At 40.5% G+C, this 21,004-nt stretch overlaps 1 protein-coding gene across 1 annotated transcript in view; it reads right to left on the bottom strand.

Moving 5' to 3' along the window:
- AK5 (adenylate kinase 5) overlaps positions 1–21,004 on the bottom strand; it is a 197,097-nt gene that overhangs the window by 75,783 nt on the left and 100,310 nt on the right. The window contains exons 7-8 of the mRNA XM_090269636.1: positions 20,704–20,794; positions 12,171–12,247 (exon numbers count right to left, since the gene is read on the bottom strand). Of these exons, the coding sequence (XP_090125762.1) occupies positions 12,171–12,247; positions 20,704–20,794 (168 nt within the window). The remainder of the gene's footprint in view (positions 1–12,170; positions 12,248–20,703; positions 20,795–21,004) is intronic.

The raw sequence follows: 21,004 nt of genomic DNA, 5'->3' as shown, positions 1-21,004 counted from the left end.
CCACATGGGGTCCTTCTTCACCTGTACTTTAGAATACAGCCCTCCTGCATTTAGAGGTTTCGTCCTCTCTTCATGTATATCCTCCTTCTCTCTGAGTGAATTCTTCTTATGAATTTTTAAACATGGTCAAAAATTCATTACAAACAAACAAACACACACATAAGCAAGCATAATTTCCCCCAATAGCCCTCTCTGTAAGGTCAACAACTTCCTCCAAGTTTCTATGCACAATGCCCATTTTCCATTCCCCCTCTTCCTCCTCCTCCCATCAATATTTGACACTCTACTTTTTGAAATACTGTTTTCTTTGGCTTTTGGAACTCCACATTTAACTGATTTTTCTCTTATCTCTCTAACAGCTTCTTCTACATCTTCTACAAAATTTTTATTTATTGATTTTAGAGGGAATGAGATGGGAGGGTGGCGGGGAGACAAAGAGAGATGGAAACATTGATTAGTTATTCCACTCATTCCTGCATTCTTTGGTTGATTCCTGTATGTGCCCTGATCAGGGACTGAACTTGCAACCTTGATGTGTCAGGACAACACCCCTGCCAGGTGAGCCACCTGGCCAGAGATCCTCTACATCTCCTTTGCTGCCTCATCTTCCTTTACCCAGCTTTTAAATTTCCTCAGTACTCCGCTTCAGAGCTCTTCTCTTTTCAAGTCTGTTCTCTTTCTCTAAGTATTGCATTTCCACTTACAACTTCAATGTCTACCTATATTCAGCAGCTCACAAATTAATAGATCTTACCTCTAAGCACCAGACCTGTATGTTTAATTGTTTACTTGAATTCTTTATTTGGATGCCTTAAGGCACTATACACTCAGCATGTCTAAAATTACACTTTTGCTCTATCCTTAAGGAACTGGTGTTTTCTTAGTGTTCTTTCTTAGTGTTCTTTCTCATTGAATGCCACTACCATCCACCCGGCTGTACAAGTTAAAAACACAGACATCATCTTGAACAGCTCACTCCCCCTTGGCTCTCATATCCATTCCAACAAGAAGTCCTGTGGATGTTGCCTCAGAAGTACCTCCCAAATACATCCCTTTCTATCTGTCTTCTCCACTGCTCTAGTGCAATGTAGCATCCACAGTCTTTTGTCTGGACCACTGCAGCCTCCCGCTGGACTCCCTAGAAGCTTTCTTGCCCTCCTCCAGAATGCTGACCACATTGTAGCCAGAACATTTTTTTAAAAAACACAAATATAATGTTGATGCAGCTTCTTACCTCCCTTCTCCCAAACAAATCAAAATTACTCTCCAAGATGTCCCATTGCTCTTAGGATAAAATCACAACACCTAACGTGTTCTACAGAGCTCTGACCTTCAGGCTCATCTCACACCATCTCCCCCTTACTGAGCACTCAGCTGCACTGACCTTCTTTCAGATGCCACTCTTCTTCCTGCTTATACGGGCTCTCTCCTTTCTACCACCATCCCTTGACCCCTGTCCTTTCTTGTTATCTCACTTCATCACGTCTACCTGTTACCTCTTATCATCGTTCAGATCTCAACTCCACCGTAATTTGCCTTAGAAAAGCCTCTCATTACCTCATTAATCACATCTACACATGGCACTATGTACTTCACCCAAGCCCTGAACAAAGAATTAATTACATATTTATTTGTGTAATCATTTTATTATTATCTACTTCTACTATAAGCTCCAGGATAGTAGGAACTGTGTCTTCTTTTGCTTACACTGTATCCCCAGTACTTCATATAGAGTCTAGCACAACAAGTATTCTCAATATTAGTTGAATAAGTACATTAATAAAGCCGAAGACATGGGCATAGATGAGTCGTCTGTGTAATGAGAAAAGAAGTCCTATGATGGAATTCGGTCAACACAGCATTTTCATGGAAAAGCAGAAAAAGAAAAATCACGTTGAGGGGAGGAGAAAAAGAAATAATGACCACAGAGGTGGCATAAGCCAAGAGAGCCAAGAGTTTTAAGAAAGCGGAAAGTGCCATCAATGTCTTAGGCCCTAGACGCTGTAAAAACTGAGCAATATTCTCCTGACTTGGCAGTAATGAGATGACTTTTAATGGTTTCTCAGGGGAACAGAGGAGGCAGTAGGTGGTTTATAGGGCAGATTGGGAGGTGACGTCTCTTTCACCAAATTTGAGGTCAAAGAAAAGGGGACAGCAAAGACAGTCTCCCAATGGACATTTTTGTGACCCTTGGCACTGTTCCTGGCTCCTTCCTTCTTCAAAGTGGGGCTGGCGTAGTGGCAGACAGAGAAAAAGAAAGATACTTTGAGGATGAAAGCCTTGAGAAAGATAAAGCAATGTTCATTAATAAATCAAGGTACCAGGGGAGATGAAATAGATGAGATGAAAGATGTGGGTGGACAGTGACCCTGGAGATACTCTGTTGTTAGGTGCATATACATTAAGAGTTGTTATGTCTTCTTGGGGTAGTGACCCCTTTATCATTATGTGATGTCTTTATCCTTGATAACTTTCCTTGCTTTTAAGTTTGCTTTGTCTAAAATTAATGCAGTTACTCTTACTTTCTTTTGATGAGTGTTAGATAGTATACCTTTGTCCAGCCCTTTATGTTAATCTATACGTGTCTTTATAGTTAAAGTAGATTTCTTGTAGACAACATATAGTTGTGTCTTGTTTTTAATCTCTGAAAATCTGTCTTTTAATTCTTCCATTTGGATCGCTGACATTTAAACTGTTTGTTGATAAATATTTGGATGAATGTCTACCATATTTGTTACTGTTTTCTATTTGTTGCCCAAGTTCTTTGTTCCTATTTTTCTGCCTTTATGGTTTTAACTGAGCATTTTACATAGTTTCATTTTCTCTCCTTTCTTACCATATCAGTTGTACTTCTTTTAAAACTTTTTAAAAAGTGGTTTCCTAGAGTTTACAATAGATATTTACAAATAATCCAAGTCCACTTTCAAATAGGTGGACCATGCAAGTACCTTATAATGACAAAACATTTCTAATTCCTCCTCCTGTCCCTTGCACTATTGTTGTCATTCGTTTCGCTTTTACTTAAGCATATATAATCTAATACACTGTTGCTATGATTGTTTTGAACAAACTGCGATCTGTTAGAGCAATTAAGAACAAGAAAAATAAAAGTTCTTATTTTACTTTCACTTATTCATTCCCTGATACTCCTCCTTTCTCTATGTAGATCTGAATTTCTGACTTAATATCATCTTCCTTCTCTCTAAACAACTTCTTTTAACATTTCTTGCCAGGCAGATCTACTGGCAACAAATTCCCTCAATTTTTGTTTGTATGAGAAAGTCTTTACTTCTCCTTCTCTATAGAAAAGCAATCTTTTTCTCTGACTTCTTTCAAGATTTTTTTCTTTATCTTTGATTCACTGCAGTATGAATATGATATGCCTAGGTATAATTAAAAACAAAAATTTATCCTGCATAGTGTTCTCTGAACTTCCTGTATCTATGGTTTGGTATCTGACACTAATTTGGGGTAATTCTCAGTTATTATTCCTTCAGATATTTATTCTGTTCCTTTCTTTTTTCTCTTTCCAGTATTTCCATTATTGGTATATTACATCTTTTGTCATTGTCCCACAGCTCTTGAATATTCTGTTCTTTTTTTCCTAGCCTTTTTTTCTTTTTGCCTTTCAGTTTTGAAAGTTTCTATTGTCTTATCTTCTTGCTCAGAGGTTCTTTTCTCAACATGTTCAGTCTATTAATGAGCCCATCAAAGACATTCTTCATTTCTGATACAGTATTTTTGATCTTTAGCATTTCTTTTTTGAAACTTTCTCAAAATTTCCATGCCTCTGCTTACATAATCCATCTGTTCTTGTATGTTGTTTACTGTTGTCATCTAAGCCCTTAACATGTTAACCATAGTAAAACTCCTTTTGCCCTGGATGGGTGGCTTAGCTTGTTGCAGAGTCGTCCCCTACACCAAAAGGTTGTGGGTTCAATTCCCAGTCAGTGTACATACCTAGATTGAGGGTTTGATCACTGGTCTGTGTGTGTGTGGGAGGCAACCAATCAAAGTTATCTCTCTCATCAGTGTTTCTCTCTTTCTCTCTCTCTTCTTCTCTCTCTCAAATCAATAAACATATCATTCCATACAGTTTTAAAAAACAACAACCAAAAACCCCTCCTTTTCTGATAAGTCAAATGTTCCTGCTGTATCCAACTCTTGTTCTGATGCTTGTTCAACCTCTTCAAACTATGTTTTTACTTTTTAATATGTCTTGTAATTTTTGTTGAAAGGTGGACATGGGGTGCTAGGTAAAAGGAAATGCAGTAAATAAACTTTTAGTAATTGTGATGGTAAGGCACAGGGGGAGAACAGGGAGTGTTCTTTGAAAGGCATGTAGCCCTGTGATCAGTTCTGAGTCTTTGGGTGGGTCTATGCTCCTGAACTGTAAACTTCAGTTGTGCTTCTTAGGTTTTTTACCCCCCTTAGGTGGGGCAGAATGGCTAGAGGTTGTTGGTGTTGGTATTTCTCTTCTCCTAGATAGGTTGCAGGTTAGGTTCTGGTAAAAAAATCTCACCTGAGAGCAAACCTTGTTAAGAAGAACAGAGTGCTCTGGGTATTTCAAAATGGTTCCTTTCTCCCTCCCCTGGCCGGAAGCACAAGGTGATTTTTCTCTGATACTCACTACGGAAACCTGGTCAGTTCCTGGAGGTGCAACTCATAAAAGTCTGAGGCTCCTGGGATTCTTAACCCTCACACTTGCCCACACTGAACCTCCAGCAATTTGTCAATTACAGTTTGGCTTTCCTACCCGGGCACTGGTTCCTGTGGAGACTTTTGCTTGTGGGTTTTTTTGCTGTTCTGGGAAGTTGTGATTTTCTGAATCTGCCTGTCTGTCTGTCCTCCCAATTTTTAGTCTAGCAGTTTGCCTTGTGACCTCTAACAGATTTGTTGACCCATGAATTGTTGAGTTTTCAGTTTGCTTAGCTTTTTACCAGTTGTTAGGGCAGAGTGGCGATTTCCAAGTGCCTACGTGCCAGGCCAGAAACCAGAAGCGTTCAGATGATTTGCGTTCATCCAACTGAAGATATGGTGACCTCTGCCACCTACAGAAAGGTACCAATTTCTGAAAAGTTTATCCTAAGTCAAATTTGGGGGAAGAAAAAAAAGGTGTTCACATTTTTGGAGCATTTGTTCTGTATGAGGTAACTTGTGCTTCCCACTTCCCAGAATAGTAATTCTTAGTGGAATCATCATCATCATTTTCTAGAAGAGGAAACCCAGGCTCAAAAAAAGTTAGCAAGTTATAAAAAAATCACATATTAAGAACTAGAAATCATTTTACTGGCTTTTAAAGTAATGCAAAGTTACTGAGCACATTCTGTGTACCAGGCTGTGTGACAGGCATTTGACACACACAGAGCAGAACACAGTCCCTGAAGAGAATACTATAACACAAGGTTTAATGGGCCAGCTGAGAAGGTGAACTGAACATGTGACAAGAGAAGGGCTTCCTCAAGGAGAAACTTGGTCTTGAAGAAGCATGAGTAGGGGTTATCCGGGCCAGAGGTGATGGGGTTAGGGTAGCTTCCATGCAGAGGAAAGGGACTGTGCAAAGCACAACCCATTTGGGGAACTGTAAATGGCTTGGTGTGGATGGAACATTCAGTGTGTTTTGATGATTGGCAAGGGAGGAGTTTGGGGATTGATGTAGTGGGTCAGATTTGAAGGTTGCCATGTCCATGGTAAGAGGTTCCGTTTTAATTCTGACATCAGTGGGGAGTCAAGAGGGCTTTTAGCGGTAGAAAATCATGACTGGCTTTTCTTTGCAGAAAGGTGATTTTGATGGGTGAGGAGCCACGGAAGGCACACTGATTAGGAAACTGTCTCAGTGGCCCCATGAAGGAAGGCTCAGGGTGGGAACCAGGGCAGCGGCAGTAGACCTGGAGAGGTGAGGAGCGATTCCTGCCCAGGAGAACTGACCAGCTTCTTAATCTCACTGATGGAGGGAGAGAGAGAAAGGAAGAAGACGCTTTTGTTTTTGGCTTGGGCAGCTCAGAGAATCAGGGAAAACAGAAGGAAGGACAGATTTTGTGGGGGAAGATGGTGAGTTTGGTTTTGGATGTGTTGAGTTTGAGAGGCACACAGGATGTCCAACCATTGCTGTTTAGCAGGCAGACACATGCAAAGTCATGGCAATGACTGTGCTTCTCAATAGAGAACAAGTGCAGGGAGGCGTGAAAGGGCCAAAACACCACTTTTAAATAATGAACTGACCGAGAGGAGTTCAACCAGGAAGCCAGGAATGAGTGAGTGGGAAGCATGAGGAGCACAAAAGAGAGTGAGCACAGAGGGCGGTGAGAGCTTTGTGGCCTGGGCTGGCTCAGTGCTCATGAAATGGACCTCTCCCTTCCCTGACACTAAATAAGCTCCATTTTCCAGCCTTCCTTCATGTAGAGAGAGCCAGGGGCTGAGGATGTCAAATGAATGTGAGAGGAGATAATGTGCAATTAAGAGCAGGTCTGTTTTCCTCATGCTCTTTTCCTTCGCATCCATGTTCCCTTTGGAAGTCACATGCAAAACAAAACAAAACAAAGGCAAAAAAAAAAAAAAAAAAAGAAAAACACTAAAAGCAAACACAAAAACAAAAACAAAAAACCACAAATAAAACTCTGAAACTGAGTTTTATTTCACAGTTTTATTTGTCACTGTAGCAGAGACTAGCCTATATTTCTTAGTCCTGGCTCTACAATCAGACAACTATGTTTGAATTCTGTCTTTACCTCTTGCCAGCTGTGTGACCTTGAGTAATTGGCCTACTTTTTTTTTTTTTTTGACAGAGAGAGATAGAGAGAAAGAGAAACACTGATTTGTTGTTCCACTTATTTATGAACCTATTGGTTGTTCTTGTATGTACTCTGACCAGGAATCAAACCCACTACTTGGCATATTGGGACAATGCTCTAACCAGCTGAGCTACCCAGCCAGGGCCTAAATGGCTGAATTTTATGTGCCTTAGCTTCCTCATTGGGATAGTAATAAAATAACAATAAATCATGCTATAATAAATAATGAAATATATTTTAACTCTTCCGGCCAAGATGGAGGCATAGACAGACATGCTGCATCTCCCTCCACAACTAAGAAGAAATACAACTACCTCAAAACTAGAAACAACCAGAAGTTCCAGAAAATCAAACTGCATGAAAGTCCAGCAAACAAAGATATAAAGAAGAAATACTCATCCAGACAGGTAGGAGGGGTGGAACTGGGGCAGAGAGGACGCAGTGTGGTGGCAGTGGCAGCAGCAGCGGCAGCAGTAGGCCGGCAGAAAGCACAGTCACATGTTTTAAAAAGTCAGGAGGAACACCTGGGGAGCATTCCCAGCTCCTTACTGGACCTCACAGCTCACCGTCCCAGCACCGGAGAAAACCAAGCTCCATTGCTTCTGACTGTGCAGACCAGTGGGGGTTGGGGTGGAGGAAGAAACTGCCAGTCTCTCAGCAGAGTCCGCTTGTTTAAAGGGCCCCCATGGTTCTAGAATGTCCTCAGACCCACCCTCTCTGGGAATGATGGCCAGGGTAGCAGCCAGAAGGGTGCCAGTCTGGTGCAGAAGTGGGAGAGGTGCCTGGAAGAGGAGCGAGTGCTGGGAAGGTGGCATTGTTCCCTCTCAGACCTCTCCCCCATATACAGCGCCACAACGTGGTGAAACAGGTCGCCCTGTACTGATGAATCCCTAAGGCTCCGCCCCTTACAACATAACAGGAGCGACAACTCTACCTAAGACACAGAGGCAAACAAACACAGGAGCCTGTCAAGATGAGGGGACAGAGAAGTATGGCCCAAAAGGGGGAACAAATCAAGGTTCCAGTGGGAGAACTAAGAGATGAGGAGATAGCCAACCCAACAGACAGAGAATTCAAAACACTAGTGATAAAGATGCTCACAGGCTTGACAGATATGTTTGAGTATGGCAGATGCATAAGGGAAGAAGTGAAGGCTATATTAAGTGAAATGAAGGAAAATCCAAACAAAACCAATGGTGAAGGGAAGAAAACTGGGGTTCAAATCAATGATTTGGAACATAAGGAAAAAAAAAAAAAGGTCAACCAGTGCAGAATGCGGAAGCAAGAGCTGAAAAAAATGAGGAAAACTTCCCAAATTTTGTGAAGGAGCTGGACATACAGGTCTGGGAAGCACGGAAGGTCCTGGGTGAGCTGGACCCAGAGGGGACCACATAAGGATGCATCATGATTGAGATGCCAAAGGTGAAAGATAAAGAGAGAGTCCTGGGGGCAGCAAGAGAGAGGCAGAGAGTTGTCTACAGGGGGGTGCCTATAGGACTATCAGCTGATTTCTCAGAGGACACTTTGCAGGCAGGAAGGGACTGGCAAGCAGTATTCAATGTGATGAAAGGCAACCTGCAACCAGGATTACTCTATCTGGCAAAGCTATCATTTGGAATGGAAGGGAAGATGAAGTGCTTCCCAGACAAGGTGAAGCTAAAGAAGTTCATCATCATCAAGCCATTATTATATGAAATGTCAAAGGGACTTAAGATAAAGAAGATCAATATTATGAACACTAAAATGACAACAAACTCACAACTATCAACAACTGAATCTAAAAAATAAAAACAAACTCCAACTAAGCAAACCAGAATAGGAACAGAATCATAGGTATGGGGATCATTGGGAGCAGGGAGGGGGACAAATGGGGATATGGTGCAGGGATTAAGAAGCATAATAGGTTGATACAAAACAGACAGGGGGAAGTTAAGAATAATATAGGCAAGGTGAAGCCAAAGAACTTATATGCACGACCCATGGACATGAATTAAGGGGGGTGGGATCGCTGGAGGGAAGGGGGTTACTGGGCAGAGGGGAGCAAAGGGGGAAAAATTTTTTTGAACTACTGTAACAACATAATCTATAAAATATACTTAAAAAAGAAAATAGAAATATACTTTATTTTAATAAATATATTTTAAATAAAAATATTTAAAACTATATAATAAATAATAATATCTGCCTTATATTATTGAGGATAAAATGAGGTAATAAATGTGGAGAACTTAGAACAATATTAAATACTCTAGAAATGTTAGAAGCTAGTGGAGAGGAGAATGTCAAGAACTGGGGGACGGTTTACAGATGGAGTCAGCAACTACCGTCTGCAGGTCAAATGCACTCAGCTGCCTATTTGTGTCTACTCTCCCAATTAAGAATGGGTTTTACATTTTTAAATAGTTGAAATAAATTACATGAAAATAGTATGGGTTTCAAATCTCAGTATCCATAAATAAAGCTTTACTGGAACACAGATATACTATAACCATTTGTTTAAGTGTTGTTATGCCTGCTTTTTTACACTACAACAGCAGAATATGAGTAACTGCAACAGAGGCCTTATGGCCCACAAAGCCTGAAATATTACTATCTGGTCCTTGACACTAAAGGTTTGGTGTATGAATGCAATAAAGATCAAGGAAGATAATTAAAAAGTATTAACTGAAATTGGTAATAGATTATCAGTGACCTTGATAATGGCTTTATTTGGAGTGGTGTAAGGAGAAACTAGATTTTAGTGACAGGCTGATCAGTTTGATTCCTGACATTTTGGCTTACTGCTGTGTGGTCTTGGGATGCTGCTTAACTTCTCTGAGCTTCAATTTGGTCAATTGTATATTGGGGATAAACAGAGCTACCTTTCTGAGTTATTATTTTAAGGATTAACACAATGCATGCAATCCATAAAACACAGTATCTAGTTTATAGAAGGTGCTGAATAAATTATAGTTCTTGCTTCATTTAATCTGCTGCCACCAAAATTGCTATTCCTTTATGGGTAATACTTTTTCTCTTAAAAAAGAAGGTGGCTTTTTTTGTTTTTGTTTTTTGTCCTCACTCAAGGACATTTTTCAGTGCTTTTAGAGCAAGGAAGGGAGAGAGAGAAATATCGATGTGAGAGAGAAACGCTGATTGGCTGCCTTCTTGTTCGTGCCCAGACTAGGGGATTGAACCCACAACCTGGGTATGTTCCCTGATTGGGAATCAAACCTATGGCCTTTTGGTCCACAAGATGATGTTCCAACCAACTGAGCCACACTGGCCAGGGCTGCCTTTTCACTTTTAATATTTTATTTGTCTTCTGTGTTCTGATGTTTTGCAATATATGCCAAGTCTTTGCTCAAATCTCATCTCTTTAATAAGGTCCTATGAGTTAACACTGACCATTTCATTTAATACTGGAATCTGTCCCTCATCCCAGAGTTCCCAACTATTTTACCTGTTCTTCTTTTCCTTTTTTCATAGAACCTATTACTTCTGACAATCTAGAGAATTTACTAATTATGTTTATTGTTTACTATGTGCCTTCCCCACTAAGATGTAAGCTTCTTGCTTGTTTTGTACCGTTATATACTTCAAGTGCCTAAACAGTACCTGGCACACAGTACATGCTCAATTAGTATTCGTTGAATGACTAAATGGAAAAAGGATATGTGAGAATTTATTTATTTTTTAAATCTTGGCTTAGGACTGGGTACACTCCATCAATCTGGGGACTTGTCTTTTATCATCTCTGTAGAATTCTTGACTATTATCTGTTAAAATACAGCCTCTGCTCCATCTTCTTCATTTTCTCCTTTGGAAACTCCCTTTAGAATGTGCCCAGTCCCTTCTATCCTCAGTGTCTTCAAAGTTCTTTTTCATATTTGGCAATTACTTAATTCTATTTTATTCTAAGGTAATTTCCTCAGCTTTTTCACTGTCTCTTTTTAGCTGTGTCTAGTCTACCATTCAACCTCTTAATTGAATTTTTATTTCAATGACAATTATTTTTGTGCCAAGAATTTCTATTTCTTCCCTGTTCCTTCCTGCTTCTTCTTTCCCTGTATTTGTTTCATGGTTTCTAGTCTTCCCCTTATCTCTTTGATATGTAAAATACTGCTATCTTAAGATTTCTTTCAGACTTTTCTGTTATTTCTAGTTTGGGGGGTGTGGAGCCTTTCCTTTGTTGAATCAGCTGGAAATCTTACGGCTTATTTCTTTGCGCAGCCTGTACTTTTGGATTGTGAGCTCACCTTCAACAGTGCTTGTTTGGCATTTGCCTCTGCTGAGGTCTTAAAGAGTTAGCAAATGAAAAGGCTCCAAAAAAGTACCAGCAAATGGCCTGTCTTTGGAAGCTAGGAAGGGAAGAAGCGGAATGTGCTCGAAGTTTATGTCCCCACTGTGAAACTTGCTGTGTAACTGTGGTCAAATTACTCTTTGCTTAATTTTCTTATCTATGAAATAGATATAATAATTCCCATATCCTAAAGATGTTGTGAGGAATTAGTGAGATAATCAAATTAAGAAACTTAGCACAATGTTTGGTATGTATTAAGGGCCTAATAATGCTAAAAATATTATAAGTCTGTGGTAGTCATTTTATCCACTCATCAATCACTTCTTGCTTTGTGATATAAAGAAAACTTAATGCTTGTGAAAATAACTTCTGAATATGTATATGAAATGTGTAGCTAGCCATTAAATTTGGGATTCAGTTGCTTTATTTGTGATGTATATTTGTTGAAGACGGGGAAGTAATCCCAGGATGTGTTCAGTTGGCTTTCAGCCATTGAAGGGGAGCACTGATGAGAGGTGGAGGGAAGTTTCAGATATTATCTTTTTAAAAAATAAAGCCCAATTGAAGAACTGGATCATTTGCCAACTATTTTGCATCATTAAAATATAGCAGTAGGGAGAGTTCTTCTGCTGAGATGAAAATGACCCAGATAAATTTTTTCGCTTTTATTCAAATAGAAAATACATTTAACTCCTTGGCTCTGTATCCTTGGCCATCAGTCCCTTTCAAAGGTTAGAAATAGAAAAGCAGAGCCCCAAACCTGTAGCCAATGCTTAACAAATACCTTTGGTTTATTATTGGTTAAGGGATAGAGACACAAGCAAATTCTTAGGCAATGTAACTCATGTAAACTCATTTCTATCAATGTAACTTCTAATTAAAAGCCTTTCCTTAGTTAATTGCCATTTTGGTCTGTGGATAAGGAAGAGGTAAAGGACCAAATTTAATGAATGAAAGCTGTCGGCTACTATGATTTGTCATGGATGTGTTATGGTAAACATTTCAAAAATGATTTATGATTCTAATTTTCATGAAATATTAACAAAGGTTAAAATTAAAAATATTTAAACAGAGGAATGTTTTTAGATTCTAATTACCTGATCTTCACAGTCAGATCCTGTATCAACAATCTCTCCAGTATCCAACATCATTGAAGGATCAAGGTCACTTGAACCTAAGATTAGGAAAGAAAAGATTACCTGACGGAGGCTGTCTGTGTATGTTTTTAAAGCAAACGATCTCCCACTAGGTTTCCATATTATCCTTATGATTACATTAACTTTGCAAACATTTCTAGACTCTTCCCACCTGTTAAGCACTGTTGGGCCTGCGGATGGGAAATCCAAATGCTGTGGACACTATCTCTACGCTTAAGAAGACAATCTTGTGAAGGCGATGAATTTGTCCATAGCAAGGATCAGAAACAGAAAAGAAAAGGGCTACTAATTCTGACTAGTAGTGGAGGTGGTGGTGGAAGGAACTACTAATCCATGAGCCTGGACTGTGAGGGGGAATAGTGTTGTCCAGGATGAAAGTGGCTCCGGGGTGTGTAATAGAAACTGATGTAGAAGAACAGCATGAACCAAGTCCAGAGCGGGAGAAAAGCAAAGGGTTCTTAGAAATAAGAAATGCTGAGTTGGCTCAGTCCATGAAAATCTGAATTTTTCCTCCAGTCTTTGCATCACCTTAGTCCTTGAAGGTGAGAAAAATCAGGTCAACTTAATGTATTAATAGCTTTTTCCCTCCCTAGGTATATACTGCAGGTTACAAAAAACTGCTTACCCAGTACATCCCCAAGGCTCAAACTTAAACTGCTAATTTTCATAACAGGGCTCCTGGAGTGCAACTGATTCATCATCCTCATCTAATGACTCTTCCCTGCTGGGAAGTACAGGGGCAGGCAAAAGTAGATTTACAGGTGTAATATAAATAAATAGTGCAATTAATAAACAATAATACAAAAACCAACTGTGTTTTGCATACTCATTACTGTGAACCTACTTTTGCCCACTCCTGTGGCTATCGTTTAACTAGCCAGAAAGACAGGATTCGGTGCTGCCCATAAAATGCTATGCACTCTGTGAAGAAATAAGCTACTCCATGTTTCATTTTAAACTTGGTCTTGCTGAGTAATTCTGGGCCTCATTAGGCAATGAGTAATGTTTAGTGAAGATTGATTTTTCAATAAAAACATCCAGAAACTCCCACTCTTCTCAGATATGAACCTTCCCAGAAATGCTGCTTTCATACTTTCTTTTAAAAAGAGAATCAAGGTAGGTCCTCACATAGTCTTTTCTCAACTTTTTTCTTTTTCTTCTCATATTACCCTTGCTGCTTAACAAACTAAGTACTAAGCGGTAATGCTATTGTTTATTGTTTGTATCTTAAAAAAATTTTTTTTAAAGGGTGAAGTTTTCAAAATGGAGATACTTGACCCATCAAACCATTTTGGAAAAGTGACTAACCATAGAGCTGCCACGTACTGTTGCATAGGTGTGTGTGGCACAAATCCAGGTGACGCCAATCCCATTGTCAGAGGGGCCCTTGTCAATTCCGTTGTTCGTGAGGTGCTTGCTAGAAAGGAGCTGGGAAGACTGTGCACCTCACACTATTAACAGAGTGAGACTAGAGTGGTGATACAAAAATTTTAATTGTACATATAATTGTAAAAGGTGGGGTTACATAGAACTTTTATATCGTTGTGCTTTTGGTGTTTTTCAAATAAAATTTTTTGTAAGGTATGTCTCAGGGCCAAGACACTTGACTGTCTCAAAGTCCAGTTTAAAGATCAGTTTCCACTTATATGTTGTAAGGCGGTGAAGATGTCAGAAGTAAAATGCATATTTTTTCATTAGAAGATCACGGACATTTTAGAACCGGTATTTCACAGAATACCACTCCTTCATTTCAGGAAAGGGAAAGATGAGCTGCAGAGAAGTTAAGTAACTTGGCCAAGGTCATGCAGAAAGTGAGATAAAGACAGAAGCCATAGCCCCCATTTCTCCTAACACATCCTGCTGACTCCGAATTCGAAGCAGGAACCATCCCAAGTGGCCTTATAAATGTCATCTATTCTAGTACTCGCTAGGCGAGGCCTTGGAGGAGGCTGCTGTCTCGTCTACATTCTGAGAATATGAGGAGCAGTGAATGTGATTATGAAGTGGGTCCCTGGGTAGCTGCGGAAATGGAGGAATTAGAAGTAGAATCAATGAGTGTCACTCCAGTCTTTGACAATCAAGGGGTTGCTAGTGACAGCATCATTCGGGGTGATGGCAATTTTATTTAGTTTTCATTACTTCCACAGTGTGGATATTATCCACCACTGACTAGCGGAAGTGGTGATAGGTACTCAAATGATTCCCTCACCTCGCATATATTTATGATGATCCACGTGAAGTGAGCAATGTGACATGAACACAAAGACTTATTAAATGTATAGCTGTTATAATTCCTGTGTCCTACTTACTTTATTTAGTTATAAACTGTTCCTCTGGTTGTTTTAGAAAAAGTACAAAGTAAAGAGCTCTTCAACAACACAGTTAAAAGATATTACACATTAATATTTGAAGCTGGAACAAGATTATTAGAAAACTATTTTCAGCGAGACAATGAAGAGATCTTTCATAAAAAAATAAAACAACAAAAACCTGTGCTTACAAAGAAGAAGAGATTGACTTTCCCAATAAAATGCTTTTAACAGAAATTTTATTGTTTCGTAAAGGGACAGAATTTCTTGACAGGTTGTTGCTCTTGGCAACAGTACTAATATATCATAGAAGACAATAGACAAAGGATGTCATTATCAGCCCAGATAATGACTGAACAGCTTTCGTTTTCTTTTGTATTGGTTGCTTGGTTTACTGAAAATGGGACCTTTAATAATAGACTAAGGTTTGATGTACAAAATAGGGAGGTAAATATAGCCATGTGTACACATTTATGCCTTCTTTCATTGGACAATTTACATAAAACAACTTCAATGATCTTGTACTAAAAAAAAAGAGAGCAAAATTAGGATATTTGAAAAAAGTGATAGTATGGCGTTCACTTTCCCCGTTTTGAATTTCTTGATTTCTTTTCAGCTTTAAAAATATCCTTTCTATGGATAACAGAGAAAAACATGAGCTGAAATAAAACCCCACAGGGACCCACTCAGTGTCACCAGTTTTAGATGTAGAACGGTCTTTGGAAATATTATTTTCAGATTGTCTCTTTAAATTTAAATGGGAAGATGATACAAATTGGCTTTAGAGGTACCAGGAGGCTAACCATACTGCTTTCTGGGCTAAAGTTACAGACTTTTTCCCCTCCTAGTGGATCTTCAATTTGAAACTTTAGGAATGTCCTCCTCCCACTCTGAGTATGAAATAAACACTCCAGCAAGACAGGGCTTCTTGACAGTGAGGGATAAGTTAAAGCTCTAACACTTCATCTGCCCCTCTGAGGAAAGCAGTCTCTCCTTTGTCCTGCCTCTTCCACTAAACTATAAGCAGCTTTAGGTAGGGCATATTTCATCTCTGACTCTAAGGACCATTCTTAGAAGTTTTATGCATTTGATACATATAAAGTTTGTCTGGAAAAAGTCCAGCCACTGTTAATATAATGAGAATGGTTTGCATGACATTGCTGTAGCTGGGCAGTGAAGGAGAGTGGACTAGAATGCGCCTGCGTGAACAATGACAACTTCATTACGCTAGTCAGTGGGGGCAGTAGAGGCAGTTGAGTGAGCATGTGTATTGTGTGGTGTTTGCATTCAAAATGACTGAGCGAGTAGAGCAATGAGTCTGCATCAAATTTTGAATTAAGCTTGAACATTCTTCAGTGAAAACTATTCGGATGATTCAGAAGGCTGCAGCTATGGGCAGTTGGTGATTGGCAGCTTCATCATGACAAAGTACCCACTCATGCATCACATCTCATGCAGAGCTTTACGGTGAAACATCAAATCACCCAGGTGACTCAGCCCCAAACAACCCAGATTTGGTGTCCTGTTACTTCTGGCTCTTCTCTAAACTAAAATCACCTTTAAAAGGAAAGAGATTTCAGACCATCAATGAGATTCAGGAAAATATGATAGGGCAGCTGAAAGTGATTGGAAGAACTGTGTGAGGTCCCAAGGTGCCTACTTTGAAGGGAACTGAGGCATCACTGTCCTATGTACAATGTTTCTTGTATCTTGTATCTTCAATAAATGTACTCTATTTTTCATATTACATGGCTGGATACCTTCTGGACAGACCTCGTATTTGAAGAGTGAAGAATAAATAAAAGGACATTTACATCTTACTTTTGCAGATACTGATCTTCATTCACTTCACAAACATTAAATCCCCTGTAATAGGCATTACGCATGAGCATCCAGCTCTAATTCCAACAAGCGTGGAGTGTTAGTAACAGTTTGCATTAGAATTCCTTTGAAGAGTACTGTATATTTTTTGGAAGAGGGAATATACTGACCGTATTTGGAAGTAGAAAGTGAGCTCCTTGGGGGATGTGGTGTTAGTGGACTGTTCTGGGTAAGAAGGGAAGAGGGGATTTTTCACTTCTTCCATGAGGGGGTGCGAGGAGGGAGGAAGAGAGAGAGAGAGAGAGTAGAAGCAGATCTAGGGAAATGAGAAGAGTTGGGTTGTGCTCTGCCCTGTGACTCCTCACAAATCCTAAGCAAAGATACTGACATATATATAATCTTTTCAAATTAACAGACATATGCTCTTTTTTAAATTCTCACCTGAGGACATTTTTTTTTTTTTCATGCTTTGAGAGGCAGAGAGGGAGGAAAGGAGAGAGAGAGAGAGAAAGAGAAACATTGGTGTGAGATAGAAACATCGATCAGTTGCCTCCTGTCCATGCCCCAACTGGGGATTGAACATGCAACCTAGGTATGTGCCCTGAATGGGAATTGAACCCACAACCTTTCAGTCCACAGCATGATGCTCCAACTGAGTCATACTGGCCAGTAAAAAACAGCCATATGCTTTATACACAAACATTTGCTCTTCACAACATTTCTCTGAGGCTCAGAGAGATTGGGTGCTGGAGGCAGAGGGCTCTGCTAGAGTATTAATGGAGGGATGCAGAAAGTGGGGGGCACTGCAGGTGCGGCTGGGAGGGTGCAGAGGTTCAGGGTAATGGCATTCTAAGTCATGGAGGCAACAAAGGTACACTCTGCTCTGGAGCCAAAGAAAATCTGGTGTGGCTGAGTCATTATACTCAGATGAGTGGCCCAGCTGAGGTGACCAATTGGGAAAGGCCTTATGTACCATCTCCTGTGGGATTCTCTCTCTCTCTCTCTCTCTCACACACACACACAGTCCTCGTGAAGTCTCACACTCTAAAAAGGGAAATAGATTTTTAACAGTCATATTCCTAATTATATAACCACACATGTAATAAACCACAAGAGTGATAACCACCCTGAAGGAAAAGTGTGGGGTACCACTCAAGGGCTAATCTTGTCTGGGATGGGGCCTCAGAAAGCTTCCTGAGGAAATGGTGTTACAGGATCCGACCAGGTGAAGGATGGGGCTAGAAGCTGGGAGAGCACAGTGATGCAAATGGGGCCAGGCATTTCCCAGTAACTGGTGCAAATGGCCAGAGGCAGGTAGACACCTGATATTCAAGAGGCTGGTGAAGCTGGTGTGGGTGATAAGGGAGGTGATGCCATAGAGGGGACAGGACCACTTGAGAAAAACAGAGGATATTTCTGCCACGTCATGGTGCTCAGCCTGCAGGAAAGTCATTGAAAGTTCTTTTTAAAAATTTTTTTTCAGGAAGCATGGTGATCAGAGCTTCATTCTATGAGGATCCCTATGGCAACAGCAAGATTTGTGAGAGACAGGAGAGGCCAGGATGGGCAAGGAGTACCACAGCTTTTGATGAGTGCAGTGGAGGCTGAGAACAAGGCCTGGACTCCCAAGGTGTCTCTGAGGACAGATGATCAGTGTGGGCTGTGAGGGTAGGCACATTTTTGGCTGGCTTTCTTAAAAGAGAAAAACTGCATGATCTCACTGAGATGAGGAATCTAAAAAAATCGAATACAAAGAAGCAGAATAAAATGATGGTTACCATGGACATGCAGGTAGAGGATATGAGGAGATATTGGCCAAAGTTGTACAGAGTTGCAGTTAAGTAAGATGAATGTCTGCAGGTCTAATATACAGAGTGATGACTACAATTAATAATACTTTTTGGCCCTGGCTGGTGTGGCTCAGTAAACTGAGTGCTGGACTGCGAGCCGAAGGGTAACAGGTTCGATTCCCAGGTGGGGCACATGCCTTAGTTGTGGGCCAGTTCCCCAGCTGGGGGCGTGCGAGAGGCAACTGATGGATGTATCTCTCACGCATCGATGTTTCTCTCCCTCTCTTTCTCCCTCCCTTCCTGTCTCTCTAGAAATAAGTAAATAAAATCTTAAAAAAAAAAAAATACTCTTTGAATATTGGAACTTTGCTTTCAGGTGCGATTGATCACACACAGAAAAGTGGTAACAATGCATGCCAGTGAGTTTGACTGTAGCAATCATTTTCTTATGTGTGTGTATGTCAAATCATCATGCTCTACATCTTAAATACAATTTTTATATAAAAAATTTAAAGAAAGAATTGAAAGCTAATCAAATGGAGGTGAAATGACAGCCGTGGGGCAGCTGAGGTTCTGCAAAGAGGGTTCAGAGAAAAGAAAAGAGTTAAGGGACAAAACCTGGGGGCTGACAATTCACAGGGCAGAGGACACTGACAAGACTTGTTTATTTGGGTGAGTCACCAACTTTTATAAGCCCGGAGATTTCACCTACAGGTGCAGGTTTTTGTTTTCTCTCGAAAGAGAGAAGGACCTAGCGACACTGGCCCATTCCAATAACAATCGCTTGGAGCTGCGAAGTGGCTGCCTCCTGTCGGGGAGACATCGTTTATTTCTAGTTTACCACAGTCCCTCCCAGGCTCACTTCACTCACCAAGGGGTTATAGGCAGAACAGGCTTAGATGAAGGCTGGAGCAGAAGCCAACTTTCAGGGACTCGGGAGTGGAAGGGAGCTAGTGGGAGCTGGAGCTGAGCAGACACCCTCTGTGATAAGCTCAGAGGTGTAGAGAGGAAAGAACAGGTCCCTTCAAACCTCTGCTAAGGGCAGGCACTGTGCACTCTGCCCTGGGAACTTGGAGAGAATGAGGACACAGCACCTGTCCTCAGGCAGTTTACCTCCTAGCATAGAAGCTGCATTAGTGCAGGACGAGGCCATTTTGGAAAAATGCCACTCGAAAGCCACAACATACTGGCAGTGCTAAAGAAGGGGCAACCTAAATCAGTTCCTCCACCCTACTGTATTAGCAAACTGAAGCGATCTAGCAATTAGATATTTGTTGTTAGAGGTCTAAATAAGTGTTTTAAATAAAATATTAACTTAAAAAGCACAGGTGTCATAGCATTTTTCGGAGCAGCCGTAGTGTTGTTTACATGATCTTACATGCTTCTAAGTATTCCATCTTTCCCTGCAACAGGCTGTCTTTTGTAAATATCACTGGAAACTTAGGCAGGTGCATTCATATCAGTTATCCGCGCTCTGTAAGTCTGCCCAGAAGGACTACTGCCTTGCTATTTTTTTAAAAAAGATTTTATTTATTTAGTTTTAGAAAGAGGAGAAGGGAGGGAGAAAGAGAGAGAGCTACATCAATGTGTGGTTGCCTTTCGCACACACCCAACTGGGGACCTGGCCTGCAACCCAGGCATGTGCCCTGGCTGGGAATTGAATTGGTGAACCTTTGTTCTGCATGCCAGTAATCAATCCACTGAGCCACACCAGCCAGGGCATGCTTTGCCTTTTTATTCTACCTTTCTTTGAAGCTACTCTTAGTGGGCTTTAAATTTTGGTTTAAAATTTTAAGTGTTTAGCCTTTTTCTTTACAGCCCAGAACTTTTTGGTCTTTATCCACTGAGGCTATAATTGAGAAAAAAGATCAGGACAGGGCCAAAATTTGAGTCATTCACCTGGAGTTGATAGTTGAGGCCTAGAGGGACAACGAATTGACCAGTTGTCTTCCGAAGAAATGATTTAATATTTTCAGCTTTCATCTTGGACCAGAGAGTAAAGGAGAGTGAGAGAAGGGTCAAGGATGGAACTGTGAGACTGCCCACTATGGGGTATGATCGCTTTGCATTACCGTCGAATGTCAAATGTCTTTTACTTCTAGGTGAGAGTACTGGGAAGAGAGGGGGCAGAGCACAGCAGGGACTGTGGGTCAGGTGGGAGTGGCTCTCAGATGCAAGAGAGGCAAGGGAGAGAGACCTGTATGGGTTAGGGAGTCCTGGAGGAATTGCAACTTGGAATTCCTGCACGAAGTATAGGCTAGATTAGATTTTTTCAATTATAGTAATATGGGTCTTATGCTATGTTGTAACTTACTGTTAATTAACATGTGTAATGACTGGAAGAAAAGCAGTAACTGTAAGAGCTAGATGTATAGTCCTTCTTTTCTTTTTTGTTTTGTTCCTTTATTTTTAGACAATAAAGTATAAAGCTCTCGGGACAGGATCATCCTTAAAACCTTACAGCAGTTTGCTGAGCTGGAACCTTACTACAAAGTCCCAGGCACTTGGCAGAGGACCAGGACACACTGTCGCTCAAAGGACACAGTGACTTACCTGCAGCAGCCTCTTTGTTTGGAAATAACTTGCTGTCAACTGCCATGCTGATGTCATAGAACACCTCATCCTCGTCTCGGTCAGCGTCAAACTGGGGGAAATAAGGACAGACAAGTTGGGAACACGAGAAGACATAAATTAGCTCATTCCAAAATATAATAAGCATGCTTCTTCACACAGTTGTATTCCTAATGAAGCAGGACCATGGGAATTAAAGCTCTTGAGTCCTTAATCAGGCATTTAGAATTTTTAGCCATACCTTGTATCAAAGAGGAAGGGGTATTAGGGAGTAAATTAAACT

Source organism: Furipterus horrens, unplaced genomic scaffold (assembly GCF_987537825.1).
Source record: "Furipterus horrens unplaced genomic scaffold, mFurHor1.1.pri manual_scaffold_3, whole genome shotgun sequence".
NCBI lineage: Eukaryota > Metazoa > Chordata > Mammalia > Chiroptera > Furipteridae > Furipterus > Furipterus horrens.
This window is presented reverse-complemented; position numbering and strand designations above follow the sequence as displayed.